The sequence below is a fragment of the Chiloscyllium plagiosum genome, chromosome 9 (genome assembly GCF_004010195.1).
Source record: "Chiloscyllium plagiosum isolate BGI_BamShark_2017 chromosome 9, ASM401019v2, whole genome shotgun sequence".
NCBI classification, from domain to species: Eukaryota; Metazoa; Chordata; class Chondrichthyes; order Orectolobiformes; family Hemiscylliidae; genus Chiloscyllium; species Chiloscyllium plagiosum.
The window spans coordinates 4,595,021-4,616,952 of record NC_057718.1 but is presented as its reverse complement, the minus strand read 5'-3'; the positions used below and the strand labels follow the sequence as shown (position 1 = coordinate 4,616,952).

Sequence of the window (21,932 nt, the reverse complement as noted above, 5' to 3'; positions counted from 1 at the left end):
ACATTGAGGCAGGTATTTTCCAAATGCTGCTAGCTACTTAAATCACAAGCAATGAAGCCAGGAGTAAATTATACCCATTAGAATAATGAATAGATGACACACTTCACAGGTTTAATGATTTAGCAAAAGCAAATGACTGTGCTAGCCTCCATAAATTATGCTGTTCAGACTCAAGGGACAAAGTGTGTGTCTTCACTCATTTCTCAATAAATCACTGCAACTGAAATTGTATCTGATCTCTGAGCAGACCATTTGCTGTACAATTGTTTTAAGATTCAGTCAGGTTACTCTATTCAACACAACTTCAGTAAATTCCACTTTTGAGTACTCCTGTTTTCAGGCACAGTAAATATTTCATAAAACACAAGTCCTAATTTGGTTTGCAAATCTAATGGCTAGGATTCTTGCAGTTGTAATAATGGATAAAGTGTGGACGTTTTCCATCCTTTTCCAACTGAAACTGATTAACTCTGGATGTCTGCGCATGCAAGGAATAACTCAGAAATTCAAAAGTTACTGTCAAAGATTCTAAGCTACTCCAGATGTTGTGCTGTTGATGCATTCCAAGAGTGCAATCAATGAGCTATCTTATGAATTAACACAAATTTATGTTAATTAATAACCAACACATCCACGATTTCCCGAGCCACCTCCTTCAGTACCCTGGGATGCAGACCATCAGGCTCTGGAGACTTATCAACCTACATGGGGAACATCACCACCTGGAAGTTCCCCTCCAAGCTATTCACCATTCTGACTTGGAAATCTATTGCTGTTCCTTCACTGTCACTGGGTAGAAATCCTAGAAATCTTATGGGGCACTGTAGGTCAAACTGGACTGAAATATTTAGCCCAAGCTCCCTATGAAGAAATAAGGCTGGTTTGAACCCTTTAATGTATCCAAGAAATCTACCTGGTCAACAACTGTGGCTTAGGCAGCAGCAGTTTAAAACGACGTACCAAAACTACTTTCCCCAAACAGCAACTAGGAATGGACAATGAACATCCCATAAGTAAATAAAGCAAAACAAAAAGTTAGGAATATTACCCACTAAGTGCATTTAAAAAATACCACACCTCACATCAAGGGTAAGGTACTGAGGGCTCTCTAATCTATCAAACTGATGGGGAAGCTGACTCCCTAATACTTGTTCACTGACTGAAAGAAGTAGAGTTTTACAAAACCTTTTGGTACACAAGGCACTTTGCACCACGGAAAATACCAAATTTAGAAATATTAACATCAGAAACATGATGTGGAAGTGCCAGTGTTGGACTGGGGTGGTCAAAACTGAAGATCACACCCTAGGTTATAGTCTAACAGGTTTATTTGGAAGCACTAGCTTTCAGAGCATTATCTGACAAAGGAGCAGTGTTCCAAAAGCTTGTATTTCCAAATAAACCTGTTGGGCTATAACCCGGTGTTGTGGAATTTTTAACTTTATCAGAAATGTGGCAGCCAATTTACACACAGTAAGCTCCCACAAACAGCAACTTGATAGGTATTATAGGGCTGAACACAGGAGGTCAGTCTCAGACCCTTACAATCACCCATTACTACACCAAATTATTTCATGGTTGATTCCATTGTTTTTACCATCCCAGTGTGTCTGAAAGGGAGCTTCCTGATCTTAGATCAAAACTTGTCTTACTGATAAGGCAGAACTTATAACGGTGAGTAACCTTTTCCATTCCATTTGGTTTCTCTCCCTTTTGACGGATGTGATAGCTGATTATATGCTAATAATCCTGGAGCATGGGAGTTCAAATCCACATCTCCACAATGGTCACATTTTGAATGTTTGGTTAATTTAACATCATCTCACTGAATCAGTATTACCAGTACATTTGGAAACCTGTGGAGTTGATAAAGTTATGAAATTGCTGTTAATTTGTTTTCTAATTAGTCTTGTGATATCAACTGAGAGATAAATGTTCAGAGGAATTACCCTACTCTTGTCTGAAAGAGCATAGAAATCGAGTGGTGCTGGAAAAGCACAGCAGGTCAGGCAACATCCGAGAGCAGGAAAATTGACGTTTTGGGCAAAAGTCCTTCATCAGGAATGGCTTTCTGATGAAGGGCTTTTGCCTGAAACAGATTTTCCTGCTCCTTGGATGCTGCCTGACCTGCTGTGCTTTTTCAGCACCACTCTAATCATGACTCTGATCTCCAGTATTTGCAGTACTCACTTTCATCTATAAATCTTTTTTGTGTACCTGCAATGGCAGAGAGGGGCTCATTTAACTTATGTGTAGGAGGGCATGTCTGGCAGTGCTGCACTCCTTCAGTACTGCACTGGGACAGACAATTTGGATTATGTGCTCCAGTCTGAAATAAGGCTTTAAGCTACAACCTTCTAACTCAGAGATGTGAGTGCTACTTAGTAAACCATGGCTGACAACCCAAGCCACAGTTGTTAGATATGGTAGATTTCCTGGATATAATGAAGGGGTCAAACCAGACTCATTTCTTCAAAGAAATGATTCCATACAGGGGGTCAGACCAAGTATTTAAATTCTCTAACAGTAAGGTACTCAGATAGTTCTGGCTTTCAGAGAACCAACACACATATTTCCTCAAGATGGGACTTTGTTTATCCCAAAAATGTAAATCTGGTATGGGAAGACTCAATGTTCCAAATCCCACTGCACTGCATTACTGAGGGAGTGCAGTATTTTCAGAGCTGCCATTTTTGTGAAGAGAAGTTAAACAGACAGCCTAGCTACCTTAATGAAAGCAAAATATTGCAGCTGCTGGAAATCTGAAACAAACAATAAATGCTGCACAAAGTACCAGATTTAACGTTCAGACTGGCAACACTTCCTAGAACTATCCTAACAATAGGTCATCAACCTGAAACATTAACTCTGTTCTAAGAAGATTTGCTGAGTATGTACTGTTTGTTACTGTCTTTTGCGATCCCCTCAGTGCATTGTGAATATAGTCCCATTTACAAACAACCGGAGAGAGAGAGAGATAAAAGTTTGATACAATAGTGTGACCTTCTGTATATTGCTTGACTGTTCCTTGACTGCAGCTTATCTGTTACTTTTAATAAATTTGTTGCTTGATTTAAACTCTAAAACACAGTTTGATAAAGGTGTTATTCTTCCATTATCTGAAAGTTTGATGATCATGCAAATGTATTCTCGTGCAGACAGTGGATTTAATAATTCAGCCTCTCTTCAATGTTGATGTGAACAGATTTTCAGATTCTGAGAGAGCTCATGTTTATCCTAGTGCAGCAATTACTCAAAGTTAAAACTCTCAGCATTGCCTTCAGATCCTTTGCCTAACCCCTCCCTCCTCTGTAACTACTTCCAGATCTCTGCACTCTTCCAATTCTGACCTTTTGCACTTTCTCAATCTCTTTATTCTCACTACTGGTGGCCATTCATATTAGCCGAAACATTTCTTCAATTGTCTCCAAGCAGTTTGTCCTCTCCTCTCGAAAGGAAAACTCCGTTGAAACTTATCTCAAGCTTAGATCACCTACTTTAAGATTAACTGATATGACATGGTGTAACATATTGCCTGATAATGCTCCTATGAAGGACCTGTTACCACATCAGAGGCATCATAAAGTTGTAATGTGTTATTGTTGAAAAGCCTCATGAGATCAGGTTGTTTACAATTCAAGGATATAAAACGGAAATAAAACATATCCTTTTACAGACTCTTAATGTCTCCCATTATTGCACCCAATTGCTTTTTGCAATTTTCCCATCCCTCATTCATGCAGACCCTGTCCCTACTTCAGGTATTAATCAGTGTATACAAAAAGTGGCTTCACGTTCTCAGTTCAGATTATGGTCTAACTTACAACTGTGATTAATCTTTTCTCTTCCATTTGGTTTCTCTCCCACTTGCTGGATACAGCAGACCAGTGAACAGTAGTCAAAATCCACCACCCATCCACAGTTTGTGAATGATGGCTTTTATGCAGTTGACAGAGGAAGGAGGAGTTAGTGGAACAGATGGTGAGCATGCCCACAGCACATACAAAGGGAGTGTTAATGGTAACAGAAAAACAAAATAGATATTAATGGTTAAATAAAATAAAGACCTGCAGATGTTGGTGATCTGAAACAAAGACAAACATTGTTGGAGAAAACCAGCAGGTTCTGGCACAATCAGTGGAGAAAAAAGTAGGTTTAAAAATTCAAGTCCAATGACTCTTGTTCAGAACTTGTGGACAGTGAAGGGTCACTGGACCCAAAACGTTAATGCTGTTTTCTCTTCACAGATGCTGCCAGACTTTCTGAATTTCTTCAGTTGGTGCGATAGGGGTGAATCGTAAAAACTGGCTTTGCTGAGAGCAATTTCATGTAAACAACATGAAATAAATGTACTAACATGAAATGCCGTGGGCGGCACAGTGGCACAGTGGTTAGCACTGCTGCCTCACAGCGCCTGAGACCCGGGTTCAATTCCCGACTCAGGCGACTGACTGTGTGGAGTTTGCACATTCTCCCCGTGAGTAATCTAATCTAAAAAACACAGTGCATATCTGTGTGTGTGATGGGGAAAACTCAGAATGGAGAATAGTGTTCATGCTCTGAAGTTGTTGAGTCCAGGAGACTGCAAAGAGCCGGAGCTGAAAATGAGGTGCTGTTCCTCTGGATTCCATTAGGTTTCGCTGGAATGTTCTAGCAAATCTAGGACGCACATTATAGCAAATGGTGTATTGGTGTAATGTTAGCATTAAAACACGTTTGCATTTTCCGGCTCCCAGGTGTTCCAAAGAAGAATTATTGGACTTAAAGAGTTAGTTCTGTTTCTCCTCTTCCCTCCAGATGTTCCCACATCTGCTGTACTTCTTCAGCATTTCTTGTTATTTCAGATCTCCAGTATCAACAGTACAGTGGTGACCCCGGAATCCGAACGCCCTATTGTTCGAACAACTTGGAATTCGAACAATTATTTCAAGAAAATTTTGCCCTAAAATCCAAACACAGTTTTAGAATCCGAACACCACGTACCGTTCAGGTTGCATTGTTTGTTCTGTTCGTTGTGAAAGCATCTCTCGTGTGTCCATCATTAGTTTACCTTGTGTTTTCACCTTGATTTGTGCTGGGTTTTTTTTAAATTGGCACCCTTGTGCATTCACCATGGCACCCAAGAAGAGCAGTGAAGCAAATAAGTTCATTCACCATTAGCACTCCTCACTAAGGTAAATGAAGTTATTTTCATGTTAGTACATTTATTTCTTGCTTTTATTATTATTACTTGATATTTAGGTCATTTACTCGTCTTATTTTACCTTAACCATGTGTATTTGCAGTTGAAAGTGTCTTGAAAATGTTTTTTTGGGGTCCAGAAACAGATTAATTCACTTTCCATTATTTCTTATGGGGAAAATAGTTTCGGAATCTGAACTTTTCGCAATCTGAACAGCCACCTAGAATGAATTAAATTCGGATTCCGAGGCACCACTGTACTTTGTTTTCATTTCAATCTTGCACCGTTTCTCCCCCATTCTTGCAACAAAATACATTACTTTACACTTTTCTCTGTTTCATCTTGCCTTGTATTTTCCTAACTCAATCCTGCCATCTGCCATTACGTTTATTCAAAAGCAAGAAGCCAAACTCACACCCAGACATGTACATGTGTGTACATGCACATACATCTGCAGGAACAATAACATCCATTAAACCTGAAAAAATAAGGAGAAACTCTTTATCCCTTGCAACGAGAAACTATTATCTGAACCCCCTCCTTTCAGAGTCACTTTTAGACTGAACAAATAAACCTTTATACCCCTCTGTAGGTGTATATAATTAAAAAAAAAATTGGCAATATATAGCAGGTGACTCAGTGTCTACGAAGAGATGTGGCCTATTACTAATATTCAGGGTGTGCAGTGCTTTACCAGAACTGAAAATTAAAGATGAACATTTCTGCTAGCAAGTTTGGAAAAACAGGAGGTTAGGACAGGAAGAACCTTGGTGAGAGAAGACAGTTCAAATATTGCTGTGGGTCTGAAGTCGTATCTAGGTCAGAGCCAACAAGGCATGATTTCCTTCCTGAAAGGACGTTAGTGTACCAAAATGTGTATTTTTAAATGACAATCTGGAAGTTTCATGGTCACAATTACTGAACCTAGCTTTTAAGGTTGCTGACTTGCTCGCCGGAGTTGGTAAATTTGTTTATTACTGTTTTGTCACCACGCTAGGTAACAACATCAGTGTGCCTCCAGTGAAGCATTGGTGTTCTGTCCTGCCTGCTATTTGTGTATCCCAGTTTGCACAGGTGAGTGGTATCATTTCCAGTTTGGTTTCTTAGTGGTTGGTATCTGGGGTCCAACTCTACATGTTTGTTAGTGGAGTTCCAGGTTGAGTGCCAGGCCTCCAGAAACACCCATGCATGTCTTTGTTTGACTTGTCCTAGTTGAATTGGTGTCTTTCTTTGTCCAGGTGTATGGATACAAGTGATAGTTGGTCATGTCTCTTGGTGGCTAGTTGGTACAGACTACACACACATGCAGACAATGAAGGACACCAAACTGGGGCACACAAAGAGCAAGCAGGGCAGATCACCAATGCTTCACTGGAAGCGCACTGTTGATGTCACAGAGTATGGTCACAAAACATTTGCAAACAAACTGACCAGCTCAGTGAGCAAGTCAACAACTTCATCCACAACCTGAGCTACAAAGCTTCACAAGAACTTCAAACTAGCTTTGAATTCCAGATTTGAATTTATCAGGTAACTGATTATCGAAAAACAAGACTGCAGCCAATGTATCAGTAAAGGACGTAGCAGACAAAATGGATAGGACAAAATGGATATAGAAAGACAATATTTGTTGGATAACGGACAATAAATGAATTTTAGATCCAAGTTTCAACTGGCAGCACTCTTACCTTTGAATGAAAAAATTGTGGATTCAAATCCTAATGTAGAAATTGGAGGACAAAAAAAAACTACAAGACTTTTGGCAGGCAAGGTGTCAGCTATAGATAAATGGTTAATTCCCACCTCTCCAAGTCAAAAGGTTTTGGGTTCAATCCCACTCCAAACACATGGGTTCTCTCTTCACAGATGTTGCCAGACCTGCTGTACATTGCCAGCAATTACAGCTTTTATTTAAACATTTATTCAGGGGAACGAGAGCATATCGGCAATGCCAGCATAATATTATTCATCCATTATTACCTGAGAAGGTAGTTCTGAACAGGAATCATATTTGAACAAAATGTCAACTCTGTTTCTCTCTCTCTACATACGTTGCCAGCCAAGCAGAATTTCTCCAAGACTTTCTGCTGTTATATCCAGGAAGGTAGTCAGTGGCCTTACTCTTATAGTGCTGGATTTTATTACAATTGAATGCTTTTCTGGCACACACTACAGGGAGACAAGAGTCAACACTTAGCAGGCTCGAGGTTCGGAATGGCCTGCTCCTAACCCAATTCCCATTTTCACAAATGGGTTGAAGTACATAGATTGGACAATGACAACAAGTTTGGTTCACTTAAGGTCATTCATGTTGATCTGTTATTTTGTTCTGATTTGATAGATCCATACATCCACTGGTCTCCACCTCGCTTTCTATACATTTTTTGAAAAAATTGCAATTTTAGCTGTCTTGTTTTAAAATGCCAAGTCTAGATTTTCAACTTGCAGTCCTAATGAGAGAGTTTAACACTCAAAAACTATATTACTTACAATTTGCTACCAACATTGACTCACATGCATGGTACATCTATTTTAATTTCAGAGCCTTGGTGTCTTCAGCTCTTTATTTGAAATGCCAATCATCTTCATTAAAGACAGACAACAGCACCTCCTGCACAATAACCCTCAACAATGACGCCCCACGTGGATGCATTCTTAGCCTCCTCCTGTACACCCACAACTGTGTAGCCAAATTCCGAATCAAAGTCACTTAGAGGTTTGCTGACATCACCACTGTAGGAGAACGGCAATCAAATGTTGTGAAGTTGGGTAAAGAACTTTTGGATTGGGAGGCAAGTGATTATAATTTGGTGTTTGTAAAATCCTGGTGGTGTTGGGGGAGGGGTGGGGCAGGAGGAATGTTGCATGGTCCTTTTAAAAAAATCATGTGCTTTTTCTGTGTTAAGAGCTTTAAAATGGATGTCTGTGAACATCTGCTTGGAAGTTTGCAAATGCACACAGAGCACCCGAATTGAAACATTTGTTTCAAAAGACCGTACAGTGAGCAGACCAAGCAGCAGCTTTTACCAAGGCAACAGGCTGTGTCATCACAGGTATAAAAGGAGGAGGCAGTTTGAAAGTAACCCCAGAGCGAGCTGCCATCTGCTAGAATTAACAGCCCTGAGCCCTCGAGAGAGAGAATCGCTGGCTCTCACAGCCTCATCTATGTCTGAGAGAAAGCACCATCTAAGTAACAATGGGACTAACAGCACAAGTTAATATTCAAGACAGAAGAAATCGACAGAGAAGGCACAGAACGTTCTGGAAGACACATAACCTGGCTGTAATTTTGAGAGACTTAATTCTATTTTTTTTTTCAAAATGAGTGGGACTTATATTTATTGGAACAACATACCATTAGAATCTTAATTTATTTGGGAATAGTTAGTAGTTAGAAGGGATTTATTTGGTTTGTTAACAGTTTAGTTAATTTGTTCACTGTTAGAAATAGATAAATAAATTATTATTGGTTGATTTTAAAGTGAGTGTCAGGGATTTAATTCATTTCACCACTAGAAGGTTGCTAAAAAGCAGGTTATCCCACTTTCCATCCTCCTTTTACAGAGGTGCTCCTCTTTGGGTGTTTCGGTTTTAGTTTGGGGGGGTGGGGGTGTCAACCTCTGCTTCATAACAAACAATGATGAGTCAGAATACAGGAAGGAAATAGAGGGCTTGGTGTCGTGGTGCAATGATAACAAGCTCTCTCTCAATGTCAACAAAATGGAAGAACTGATCATTGACTTCAGGTAGAAAAAAGGAGGACGCGCTCCTATCTACATCAATGGAGCGGAGGTTGAGAATGTCAAATTCCTAGAAGTGATGATAACCGACCTGTCCTGAACCTCCCACTTAGATGCTACAGTTAAGAAGACACAACAACTCCTCTTCTTCAGGCAGGTCAGGAAAGTCAGCATGTCCATAAGGACCCTCAACAACATTTACAGGTGCACCACAAAAAGCATCCTATCCAGGTGAATAACGCCCCTAGTACAGCAACTGCTCTGCCCAGAACCATAAGAAATTTTAGGAAGTTGTGTGTATAGCCCAGACTATCTTTGGGAGCAGCAAGAGGGAGGACTAGGGGGCTACTGGGAAGGTAAATTAATCCTTTAAAAACATACTTCATGAATAGGTGGAGCGCACACTGAGCAGGAGCAGATATGGACGGCTGAGTCAGTGAGGTAATATTGTGGGAGGTTGTTTTACCCAAAACACTACTTTGGTAGTGTCTCCCACCCATCCTCCTCCTCGAACCAAAAAAAAAAGGTTCTATGTGCCCGATTGGTAAGCTTACTAGGCTATTTTAAAAATAAAATCTGTTTGGGAATTCAGAACAGTGGAATGGACAGTAGGGCAGTTGCATGCTCCTCCCGTAGAATGTGGGAAGTAAAGGTCACCACTAGTGTCCCCACTGACTTCATCTGCGGAAAGTGCATCCAATTCCAGCTCCTCCGAAATCACAATAGGGAATTGGAGCTGGTTGAACTTCGGATCATATGGGAGGTTGACAGGGTAATTGAGAGGAGTTACAGGGAGGTAGTCACACCTCAGGTAGAGGGAAAAGGGCAGATGGGTTACCATCAGGGGATGGAAAGGAAACCAGCAGACGGTGCAGGGATCCCCTGTGGCCATTCACCACAATAACAGGTATACCATTTTGGATACTGTTGGGGGGGTGGGGGTGAGGAGGAGTGTGGGTGGGGAGGGTGGGGGAGAGATTGCACTTACGAGGGGTAAGCCATGGAGTTACAGGGTCTGTCCATGTTGCTCAGAAGGGAAGTGGGGAGAGGAACATTAGTCACTGGGGACTCCATAGTTAGGGGGAACACATAGGAGACTCTGTGGGAATGAGAGAGACTCTCAGTTGGTATGTTGCCTCCCAGGTGCCAGGGTTCATGATCTCTTGTATCGTGTTTTTGGGATCCTTGGTGGGGGGAAGCAGCTCCAAGTCGTGGTCCACATAGGCACAAATAACATTGATAGGAAAAAAGGGACAGGGATGTAAGGCAGAAATTCAAGGAGCTAGGGTAGAAGCTTAGAGCTAGAATAAAGAGTTATCATCTTTGGTTTGTTACTTGTGCCACGTGCTAGCAAGGCAAGGAATAATGGAGAGAGGAGTTGAACATGTGTCTACAGGGATGGTGCAGGAGGGAGAGTTTTGGATTTCTGGATAATTGGGGCTCTCTCTGGGGTAGGTGGGACCTCTACAAACAGGATGGTCTTCACCTGAACCAGAGGGGTACCAATATCCTGGAGGGGACATTTGCTAATGCGCTTCGGAGGGTTTAAACTAATTCAGCAGGGGGATGGGAAACTGAATTGTAGCTCTAGCATACAGGAGGTTGAGAGTAGTGAGGTCAGAAATAAGGTTTCAAGGTCGCAAGAGTGCAAGAGCAGGCAGGAAGGTGGTTTGAAGTGTGTCTACTTCAACGCCAGGAGCATCCGAAATAAGGTGGGTGAACCTGCAGCATGGGTTGGTACCTGGGACTTCAATGTAGTGGCCATTTCAGAGACATGGGTAGAGCAGGGTCAGGAATAGTTGTTGCAGGTTCCAGGATTTAGATGTTTCAGTAAGAACAGAGAAGGTGGTAAAAGAGGGGAAGGTGTGGCATTGTTAATCAAGGACGGTATTAGGGCAACGGCAAGGACATTTGATGAGAGCTCATCCACTGAGATAGCATGGGCTGAGGTTAGAAACAGGAAAGGAGAGGTCGCCCAGTTGGAAGTTTTCTATAGGCCTCTGAAAAGTTCCAGAGATGTAGAGGAAAGGATTGCCAAAATGATTCTGGATAGGAGTGAAAGTAAGAGGGTAGTTGTTATGTGGGACTTTAACTTTCCAAATGTTGACTAGAAATGCTATAATTTGAGTACTATAGATATGTCAATGTTTGTCCAATGTGCATAGAAGAGTTTCCAGACACAGTATGAAGTTAGGCCAAAAACAGGTGAAGCCACATTGGATTTGGTACTGGGTAATGAACCTGGTGTTAGGCTTGGAGATAGATGAGCACTTTGGTGATAGTGTCCACAATTTGGTTATGTTTACTTTAGCGATGGAAAGGGATAAATATATACCACAAGGCAAGTTATAGCTGGAGGGAAAGGCAATTATGATGTGATTAGGCAAGATTTAAGATGCATAGGCTGGGGAAGGCAACTGCAGGGGATGGGCACAATTAAAATGTGGAGCTTGTTCAAGGAACAGCTACTGCATGTCCTTCATCAGGCAGGGAAGAAGTGGTTGAGTGAGGGAGCCGTGGTTTACTAAAGAAGTTGAATCTTTTGTCAAGAGGAAGAAGGAGGCTTATATAAAGCAGAGACGTGTAGGCTCACTTAGGGGCTTGAGAGTTACAAGTTAGCCTGGAAAGACCTAAAGAGAGAGCTAAAAAGAGCCAGGAGGGGTCATGAGAAGTCTTTGACAGGTAGGATCAAGGAAAACTCTAAAACTTTCTATAGCTATGTCAGGAATAAAGGAATGAGGAGAGTAAGATTAGGGCCAGTCAAGGACAGTAGTGGAAAGTTCTTCGTGGAGTCCAAGGAGATAGGGGAAGCACTAAATGAATATTTTTCATCAGAATTTACACAGGAAAAAGACAACATTGTCAAGGAGAATACTGAGATACAGGCTATTAGACTAGATGGGATTGAGGTTCATAAGGAGGAGGTGTCAGCAATTATGGAAAGTGTGAAAATAGACAAGTCCCCTGGGCTGGATGGAATTTATCCTAGAATCCTCTGTGAAGCTAGAGAGGAGATTGAAGAACCTTTGGCTTTGATCTTTATGTCATCCTTGTCTTCTGGCATTCTTGCTGTAGACTGGAGGATAGCAAATGTTCTCCCCTTGTTCAAGGAGGGAAGTAGAGATGACCCTGGAAATTATAGACCTGTCAGCCTTACTTCAGTTGTGGGTAAAGTGTCGGAAAGGGTTATAAGAGATAGGATTTATAATCATCTGGAAAGGAATAACTTGATTAGGGATAGTCAACACGGTTTTGTGAAGGGTAGGTTGTGCCTCACAAACCTGAATGACTTCTTTGATTTGGCAACAAACATGTAGATGAGGGTAAAGCGGTTGATGTGGTGTATATGGATTTCGGTAAGGCGTTTGATAAGTTCCCTGTGGTAGGCTATTGCAGAAAATACAGAGGGTGATTTAGCTGTTTGGATCAGAAATTGGCTAGCTAAAGAAGACAGAGGGTGGTGGTTGATGGGAAAATGTTCAACCTGGAGTTCAGTTACTAGTGGGGCACCGCAAGGATCTGTTTTGGATCCACTGCTGTTTGTCATTTTTATAAATGATTTGGATGAGGACAGAGAGGATGGATTTGTAAATTTCAGGATGACACTAAAGGTTGGTAGAGTTGTGGACAGTGTGGAAAGATGTTACAGGGTGCAGAGGGACATGGATAAGCTACAGAGCTGGACTGAGAGGTGCCAAATGGAGTTTATTGTGGAAAAGTGCAAGGTGATTCACTTTGGAAGGAGAAACAGGAATATAAAATACTGGGCTAATGGTAAGATTTTTGGTCATGTGGATGAGCAGAGAGATCTCAGTGTTCATGAACATAGATCCCTGAAAGTTGCCAGCCAGGTTGATAAGGTTGCAAGAAGGCATACGGTGTTAGCTTTTATTGGCAAAGGGATCATGTTTCGGAGCCATGAGGTCATCTTGCAGCTGTACAAAACTCTGGTGCAGCCGCACTTTAGAGTACTGCATACAGTTCTGGTCGCTGCATTATAGGAAGGATGTGGAGGAATTGGAAAGGGTGCAGAGGAGATTTACGAGGATGTTGCCTGCTATGGAGGGAAGATCTAATGAGGAAAGGCTGAGGAACTTGAGGCTGTTTTTGTTAGAGAGGAGAAAGTTGAGATGTGACTTAATAGAGACATGCAAGATGATTAGATAAGATTCCCTACAGTGTGGAAACAGGCCCTTCAGCCCAACAAGTCCACACCGTCCCTCTGAAGAGTAACCCACCCCCCCTCTCTAATGCACCTAACACTATGGGACAATTTAGCATGGCCAATTCACCTGACCTGCACATCTTTGGATTGTGGGAGGAAACTGGAGCACCCGGAGGAAACCCACACCAACACAGGGAGAATGTACAAACTCCACACAGACAGTTGCCCGAGGCTGGAATTGATCCTGGGACCCTAGTGCTGTGAGGCAGCAGTGCTAACCACTGAGACAGTGAGAGCCTTTTCGCTCAGATGGTTATGGCAAACATGAGGGGACATGGCTTCAGATTAGTTTCACAGATCAGTACAACACTGAGGGCTGAAGGGCCTGTACTGCACTGTAATGTTCGTGTTCTATCACAGAAGCCAGCTTCCTATCCATGAACTCCATTTACACGGCCATGGAAAGACTGCCAACATCATCAAAGACCTCTCCCACCCTGGTAATGTTCTCTTCTAATCTCTTCCATCAGGCAGGAGATACAGTAGCTTGAATACATGCACCAACAAGTTCAAGAACAGCTTCTTCCATGCCAGTATTAGACTGCTGAATGGACCTTTAAAACTTCAAATAATGTTGATCTTGCTTTGTGCACCTCCCGTGCAGTTGTTCCTTTGTTCAAGAAGGGGAGTAGAGACAACCCTGGAAATTATAAACCTGTGAGCCTTACTTTGGTTGTGGGTAAAGTGTTAGAAAAGGTTATAAGAGATAGGAATTATAATCATCTGGAAAGGAATAACTTGATTAGGGATGGTCAACACGGATTTGTGAAGGGTAGGTCATGCTTTACAAACCTTATTGAGTTCTTTGAGAAGGTGACCAAACAGGTGGATGAGAGTAAAGCAGTTGATGTGGTGTATATGGATTTCAGTAAGGCATTAGATAAAGGTTCCTCACAGTAGGATATTGCAGGAAATACAGAGGCATGAGTTTGATTTCGCGGTTTAGATCAGATCATGTTGCAGCTATACAAAACTCTGGTGTGGTCACATTGTCACATTTGGAGTACTGCATACATTCTGATCACCGCATTATAGAAAAGATGTGGAAGCTTTGGAAAGGGTTCAGAGGAGATTTACGAGGGTGTTGCTTGGTAGGGAGAGAAGGTCTTGCAAGGAAAGGCTGAGGGACTGACTTGAGACTGTTTTCATCAGAGAGAAGGTTCAGAGGTGACTTAATTGAGACATATTAGATAATCAGAGGGTTAGATAGGTTGGACGGTGAGAGTCTTTTTCCTTCGATGGTGATGGCTAGCACGAGAGGACATAGATTAGATTAGATTAGATTACATTACAGTGTGGAAACAGGCCCTTCGGCCCAACAAGTCCCGCCGAAGCGCAACCCACCCATACCCCCACATTCACCCCTTACCTAACACTAGCTTTAAATTGAGGAGTGAAAGATATAGGACAGATGTCAGAGGTAGTTTCTTTACTTAGAGAGTAAAGGGGTGTGGAACACACTGCCTGCAACAGTTGTAGACTTGCCATTTAAGGGCATTTAAATGGTCACTGGATAGGCATATGGACGTGAATGGAATAGTGGATGTTAGATGGGCTTCAGACTGGTTTCACATGTTGGCGCAACATCAAGGGCCGAAGGGCCTGTACTGAGCTGCAATGTTCTTTGTTCTATGCCTTTCTGTGTCCAAGCATCCTATGATCTGTATGTCATTTATGCTATGATCTGCCTGTACTGATCTCAAAATAAAACTTTTCACTATACTTAGGTATATGTGACTAAAATAACTCAAAATAGGTGTAAAGTATTCACTGAGCTCACATGCGGTCTGTGCTGAGTTTGTGTAAAGATGTTAAATTTTGTTTTACCACCTCGACTTTCCAGATAAACAGGACTCCACTGGATTATATTATCGTATACAAAGTTCCCCATTACACAGCAACATAAATGTAGAGGAATTAGGAAATGCCTTTAAGGCAAAATATCCCAGAATGTCAGGAGGCAAATATTAACACGGTGCTTAAAAAAAAAGTGATTTTTACCACAGATAGCTAAATTCTAGTGTTAGTTTAAGCTATAGTTTTAAATTAGTGACTTAGTCATAGTGATGTATAGCATGGAAACATACCCTTCCGTCCAACCTGTCCATGCCGACCAGATAACCCAACCCAATCTAGTCACACCTGCCAGCACCCAGCCCATATCCCTCCAAACCCTTCCTATTCATATACCCATTCAAATGTCTTTGAAATGTTGCAATTGTACCAGCCTCCACCATTTCCTCTGGCACCTCAATCCATACACGTACCACCCTTGCGTGAAACAGTTGCCCCTTAGGTCTCTTTCATATCTTTCCCTTTTCACCCTAAACCTATGCTCTCTAGTTCTGGACTCCCCCACCCCAGGGAAGAGACTTTGTCTATTTAACCTATCCATACCCCTCATGATTTAATAAACCTCTATAAGGCCACCTCTCAGCCTCTGACGCTCTAGAGAAAACAGCCCCAGCCTAGTCAACCTCTCCCTATAGTTCAAATTGTCCAACCCTGGCAACATCCTTGTAAATCCTTTCTGAACCCTTTCAAGTTTCACCACATCTTTCCGATAGGAAGGAGACAAGAATTGCACGCAATATTCCAACAGTGGCCTAACCAATGTCCTGTAGTTTGAGAGGCAGCGAGGGTTCAGAGATGGCTTACCAGTGCTTTGGGTCAAGTTAGTTGAAAACATGGTTGCCAATGGCAGGGGAGCACTAAGTCAGAAAGGGATGAAGAGATCTCAGAAGCTCACGCCACGCTGAAGGCGGTTACGGAGATAATGAGGGAACAGGTGATGGAGGAAATTGAAAGCAAGGACGAGATGTTTAAAATAGAGATAATGCTTGGACTGGTATCCAGTACAAGTTAGCAAGCTAGGACTCCGGGGTCAACAGGATTTGGTGCATATCAGATGGCACGCAACAGAATTTCGGATGTCCTCAACTATATGGAGTATCGAATGTGAGAGGCAATCCAGACAGGCATTGCAATGTTTAAATATGGACGTATGGATTTAGGTTGCAGCAGAGGATGACTTTTGGAAAGGACCAAATTAGATGCTCTTATTGAGCTGGAGATTGTCAATGAAATGGGTACGTAGTTGAAGCATCATTACATCTTTGATCAGACTTGCAAACAGTTTAGTTCAGCCTCAGAAATTTACCTGGGAGGGGATGAGAAACAATGATGGGAACTGGGTTCATGATAGGGACCAAAGACAATAGTTCCACTCATCCCAATACCTAAAATTGAGGAAATGTCTGTCCCTTTGTTCTGGATATTGAATAAAATAGTTTTAACAGATTATAAGGGGTTGGATGTGGGATGTCAAAAGTGGTGCTGGTAGGGGTGGTATCATCAACATCTATGTATAAATCAACACTGTTGCTTTCAATGACATCACCAAGAGGCAACACATACATGAGAAGTAGGAGAGACAAAGATAGTCTATACATGGGATGATACCAGAGGAAACTGTTTCAGGTAATTCACATATGAGTGGAAACAGATGAGGGCAATCCCACCAGCTGGAAGACAGTAGAGAGGCATGCAAAGATGATGTGGCAAACCATATTTAAAAAAGACATTGCAAGAAAAAAAATAAGATGGGATAATTTATTCGTGTCACAGTCCTGGAGAATGGCAGTTATAAATTTGATGAGAGCAGTTTTGGTGGTATGATGGGCTGATACAAGGAAGAAAGGAATATGGGGATTGTTCAAAAAGATGTATTTGAGGTAGAAGATTAGCACTAATTGCATTGAATGGTGGGATAGGTTTGAGCAGCAGAACAGCCTCCTCCAATTTTAACCATTGGTGTTAGTCATAAAAGGAAATACAAATCACAGAATTATCATCTGCAGTTTTTATGCAAGAAAAAAAAAGAGGGTTATGTTTTGAAATTGTTGAACTCAATGTTTGTCTAAAAAAATCTGAGATAGATGAATTATTCTTCCTCAAGCTTGTGTTGATCACATTGGAAAAAGTGCAGGTCATGAAGATGAGAGTGGAACGAGGTAGTGAATTAAACTGACAGGAGACCAGGAGGTCAGGATCACACAGAGGTGGTCTATAATGCATTCACCTATTTTGTCTCTCCAATGTAGAGCATGCATTACGTTAAATTGCCTAAGCTCTACCTTTCCTGACCTGCTCAGTCACTCTACCAACAGAGAATGCTGGACAAACCCAGCAGGTCTGGCAGCATCTGTGGAAAGAGAAACAGAGTTAATGTTTCAAACCAGGAATGATTTCTCCTGCATGGAAAAGTGTTGGCATTTGTAAAGAAAACTTGAGGCACACCCAGTGAGAAAGATAAAGGGATCGTCAATGGTGATGACAAAGAAAGAGAGATGTAAAATGGGTGTAAATTAATGTGTGATGGGTTAGAGTGGATCCTCTCTACGAAGAGTAAACAAGACAAACAAGATAAAGTGGGTGGGTGGGGATCAGGAAGAGAAGCTAAGAAAATGGGGAACAGGCATAAGGTAGTCAGTTTCAAATGCCACTGAGTTCAACATTGTACCCGTGAAGTGCCTAAGCAGAAAATTTAAGGTGTTGGTTTCTTGAGCGTGTGTTGTGCTTCTCTGTAAAATTGCAGCAGTCGCAGAACAGAAATATTAACATTCTCTCTATCACCTCATTTAAGGCTTTCCTTAAAACCTCCCTCTTTGATAATTTTTACTCATCTTCCCTATCGTGTTAGATTTCATGACACTCCTGTGAAACACTTTGGGTTATATTTACGAAATAAGTGCCAGCTACTGCATCCACCAATCCCACTGATCTCAGTTTATACATTCCTATCCTATTTTAATTTGTACTATTAATCCTTTGGCATTTATTCTGCTTTCCACAGTAACCCAGACTTCTCCCACTCCCACTCCCACTCCCACCCCGCACCCCGTCCATGTAATTAACTAAAGCCCTGAAACATCACGACACTTTTCAGCTCTGGTGGAAACACTGAGCGAATGCGGCGGAGTTGGAGGTGGCACCGTTCACATTAGACGGCTTTAAACACGGCACCATCTTTCCCTCCCGACCATTTCGAAGCAGCATCACGGAAAACCAAACACAACACTCTTTCCGCTAGCAACATCACAAAACAACAGCAAAGATAATAAAACGCTTATTGCGTCTGTACGAATCCCGCTTGTGTTTTTTTTTTCTGCATTCCAGTTCAAAGAGGCTGCAGAGCTCTTTGGGTCATTCTGTGGTCAGAAAAGGGTGTTGTTGTTTTTTTTTTAAAATAATACAAGAGAAAAGGCAAGCTCTTTCCGATTTCTTTTTAAAAGAAGCAAATGCCTCGCTCAGAGATTGTTTGCTACTGGGTGTGGGGATTAAAGTCGGTGGATTTTCGGATCTGGGTTCCCTGGGTTTTGCTGACACACAGCAACCAGAGTGAACAGGCTAGAACCAGTTAGAGGCAGGTTCGAGTCCTCCCAACAGTCTTCCTCTGTAAAACTCTACAATTCCCCCCCACAAAAGCAGCACCCAGCCTTCCTCCTCCGCAAACCCCAGGGAAGATGCAGATCATTTACCTGATGGTGGAAGGACCAAAGCAGCTAAAGAACACAGAGACAGCGGGATGGAGAAACCAATCCTTGGGGCACAGAGAGACAACCATCAGGAGAGATGAATCGACATGGGGAAGGGGGACCTGCCCTGCTATTGGTTCATCCCATTCCGACTGACGTCAACCCCGACCAATGGGATTTGGGGAACCGAAGGATGACGCGCCACAAGAAAAAAAAAGGGGGCGGCTCGCAGAAAGTGGGAGAGAGAGGGAGAAGTCGTTCCCGCGGGATGCGCGTTCCCAGCCCAGCGGCAGCGCGAGCGCAAGAGATCGGCTTCCAGGTGAGTGGAGGCGCGTGCTGGAGCCTCCTCACCTGCTGCTGGTGGCGGGGGTGGGGAGGATCGTGGCGGGTAAATGCCCGCTAGCGGCGCATTGCGTTTGTATATCGACGGGGTTCATCCACCTCCTCACCAGCTACTCGCAGGGCGCTGCCTAGGCACTGGGGACTGTCTTCCGCTGCAGTTACGCTCAGTGTCAATGTGGGTCCATGACCAGCATCGTTTACAAGCTCTGTATCCGTGAAATTGTTTCTGTGCAACAAAACATAATAGTAAACGCTTCAAGGACAGGGTGTTATTGGGCTGAGGTCAGGCTTTTGTCAGAGGGAACCCCATTTAAGATGTATGTATGTATGTATGTATGTATTTGTTTGTGAAGATGGAAGGCAACATTCACATCTCATTTTGCATCAATTAGGTTCGCAGTGTGATAGAGACCCTGGCTTGGAACACGATCCCCTCGCCCCCCCCCCCCCCGCCTATGTCTTTTAAAAGGAGTTGACCTGCCTTTGGAGGGTCAGGTATTGGGCTCAGAGTGCTGGTTTGCACCAAGTGCTAGGTTCTGTGTTCCCTTCTGATTGCTGGTCAAGAGGCCCATAAGACATCGGAGCAGAAATTAGGCTGTTCAGCCTATTGAGTTTGCTCTGCTGTTCAGTCATGGCTGATGGGTTTCTCAACCCTATTCTCCCTGTAACTCTTGATCCCCTTGACAATCAAGAACCTACCTATCTCTGTCTTAAATATACTAATTTCTGTATTTCCTCAAACCTCTCCTTCAAAATGACAAAACATTTGAGACCTTTTGGGAAGGTTTCAGCTGTGGCTTAGCCTCCACAGTAAGGGAATAGTATCAGCTGTCCACAAGGTCATTGAAGGTGAGAAGGGAGGCCAAGGACACTGGAACAGGGGTAGGCTGTTCAGCCCCTCTATCTGAGTGTGTCTGTGTGTGAATGAGAGAGTGTGTTGTGTATGGGATTGATAATTCAACAATGCAGTCTGAGTGTTCCAGGCTTTTTCACCCAGTGACAATGAAGGAAAGGCAATATAATCCAAGGATGTTGAGTAGGGGAACAGTGTTCCTTTGTGTTTGTTGATCTTGTCTTCCTTGGTGGTAGAAGTCATAGTTTTGGAAGGTACTGTCAAAGGAGCCCTGGCATGTTGCTATGGTCATCTTGAAGATGGTACACATTGCTGTCACTCTACACTCATGGGGTGGAGGAAGTGTTGGCGACAATAGATGTGCCAGTCAAGTAGGCTACTTTCTCCTGGATGATGTGGAGATTCTTGATTGTTGTTGAAGTTGCACTAATCCAGACAAGTGGAGATTATTCCATTACACTCCTGACTTGTACCTTTGGGGAGTCGGAGGTGAATTACTCACTGAAGAATTCCTAGCCTCTGACCTGCTGTTGTAGCCCATCATTCAATGTGATTGCAACTAATCTACAACTGAATTTCACCACATCATAGAATCTGTACAGTGCAGGAAGAGGCTATTCAGCCAAACCCCTGATCTAGCCCCAAAGCAGGTACATTTCCCTGGACATTGAGACAAATTAGCATGGCCAATCCACCTAACTTGCACATTGTTGGACTGTGGGAGGAAACGGGAGCGCACAGAGGAAATCTATGCAGACATTGGGAGAATGTACAAACTTTAGTGGCTGGGCTCAAGCCTAGGTCCCTGGTACTGTGAGGCAGCAAGGCTAGCCACTGAGCCATTGTGCTATCCAACTAACCAAGACTTTGTACAGCTGAAGTATGACATGTACTTCCTTGTATTCTGGTGCTCTAGATTGTAAAAACCAACATTTCATTAGCTATTTTGAATATTTGAGAATATGGTATCTTCGAATTTTAAAAATGAAGAGGAGTTTCCTGTCTGGGGGATTGTTAATTTTTGGTAATTCTTGAGTCCAGAGAGCAATGGAGGCTGGGTTGTAGAATATTTTCATTACACTTGATCCCTCATGGAATCAAGGGTTATGGGTGACAGACAGAGTCTGGAGTTGGTGTTGTGCCCATAAACATCAGCCATGGTTATATTGGCCCGTGGGACCAACTGCAAAATTCCCTGTAATTTTCTTTCTGCTTCATGGACCTTCAAGGTGTGTGCCAATGGCTTCTGAAGTGGAAGTTGTTCACCCACACACCGTTCAACATGTCCAGAGCTTCCCTGTGGCTGCACAACCCAGAGGCAACATGAGCTGAGTGGCACTCTTGAGCTTCTGTGCCTTTTTGTGATTGTTCAAACCTAAGTATCTGGACACACCAATCTCACTTTATTTTCACCACCTTAAATAAAGGTCCTGTCCTATTGTTTTTGAGGGGAGGTAATGGTGTGGTGGTGACATCACTGGACTAATGATTCCCAACACCTGGGTTGTTGCTGGTGCCACGTGACAGTGAGGCAAGGAATAGGGAGAGAGTGCAGTGAACACGTGGCTGCAAGGATGGTGTAGGAGTGAGGGCTTCAGGTATTTAGACAATTGGACTGCATTCGGGGGAAGGTGGGACTTGTACAAGCAGGACGGGTTGCACCTGAACCAGAAGGGCACCAATATCCTGGGAGGTAGGTTTGCTAGCACTCTTCGGGGGGGTTTAAACTAATTTGGCAGGGGTATGGGATCCGGACTTGTCGTCCAGCAAGTAGGTTAGCTGTTTTTCAGGATGCCCAAGAATGTAGGGAGGCTGTGGGGAAGGTAGCACTGACAGGGAATACTTGCGGATGCAGAGATGGGCTCAAGTGTTTATACTTCAACGCAAGAAGTATCAGAAATAAGATAGGTGAACTTAAGGCGTGGATCGGTACTTGGAACTACGATGTTGTGACCATCATGGAAACGTGGATAGAAGAGGGACAGGAATGGTTGTCGGAGGTTCCTGGTTACAGATGTTTCAGTAAGATTAGGGAGGGGGGGAAAAATGGTGG

At 42.8% G+C, this 21,932-nt stretch overlaps 2 protein-coding genes across 2 annotated transcripts in view; one reads left to right on the top strand and one right to left on the bottom strand.

Annotated features, from left to right (window-relative positions):
- LOC122552574 (butyrophilin-like protein 2) overlaps nt 1-18,797 on the bottom strand; it is a 55,825-nt gene extending 37,028 nt beyond the window's left edge. Inside the window, exon 1 of the mRNA XM_043695279.1 lies at nt 18,688-18,797. Within this exon, the coding sequence (XP_043551214.1) occupies nt 18,688-18,773 (86 nt within the window). The 5' untranslated portion in view covers nt 18,774-18,797. The remainder of the gene's footprint in view (nt 1-18,687) is intronic.
- A 117-nt stretch (nt 18,798-18,914) lies between these two features.
- The window catches only part of LOC122552572 (V-set domain-containing T-cell activation inhibitor 1-like), a 39,624-nt gene continuing 36,606 nt past the window's right edge, over nt 18,915-21,932 (top strand). Inside the window, exon 1 of the mRNA XM_043695278.1 lies at nt 18,915-19,003. The gene's annotated coding sequence lies outside the window, so the exon portion shown is untranslated. The remainder of the gene's footprint in view (nt 19,004-21,932) is intronic.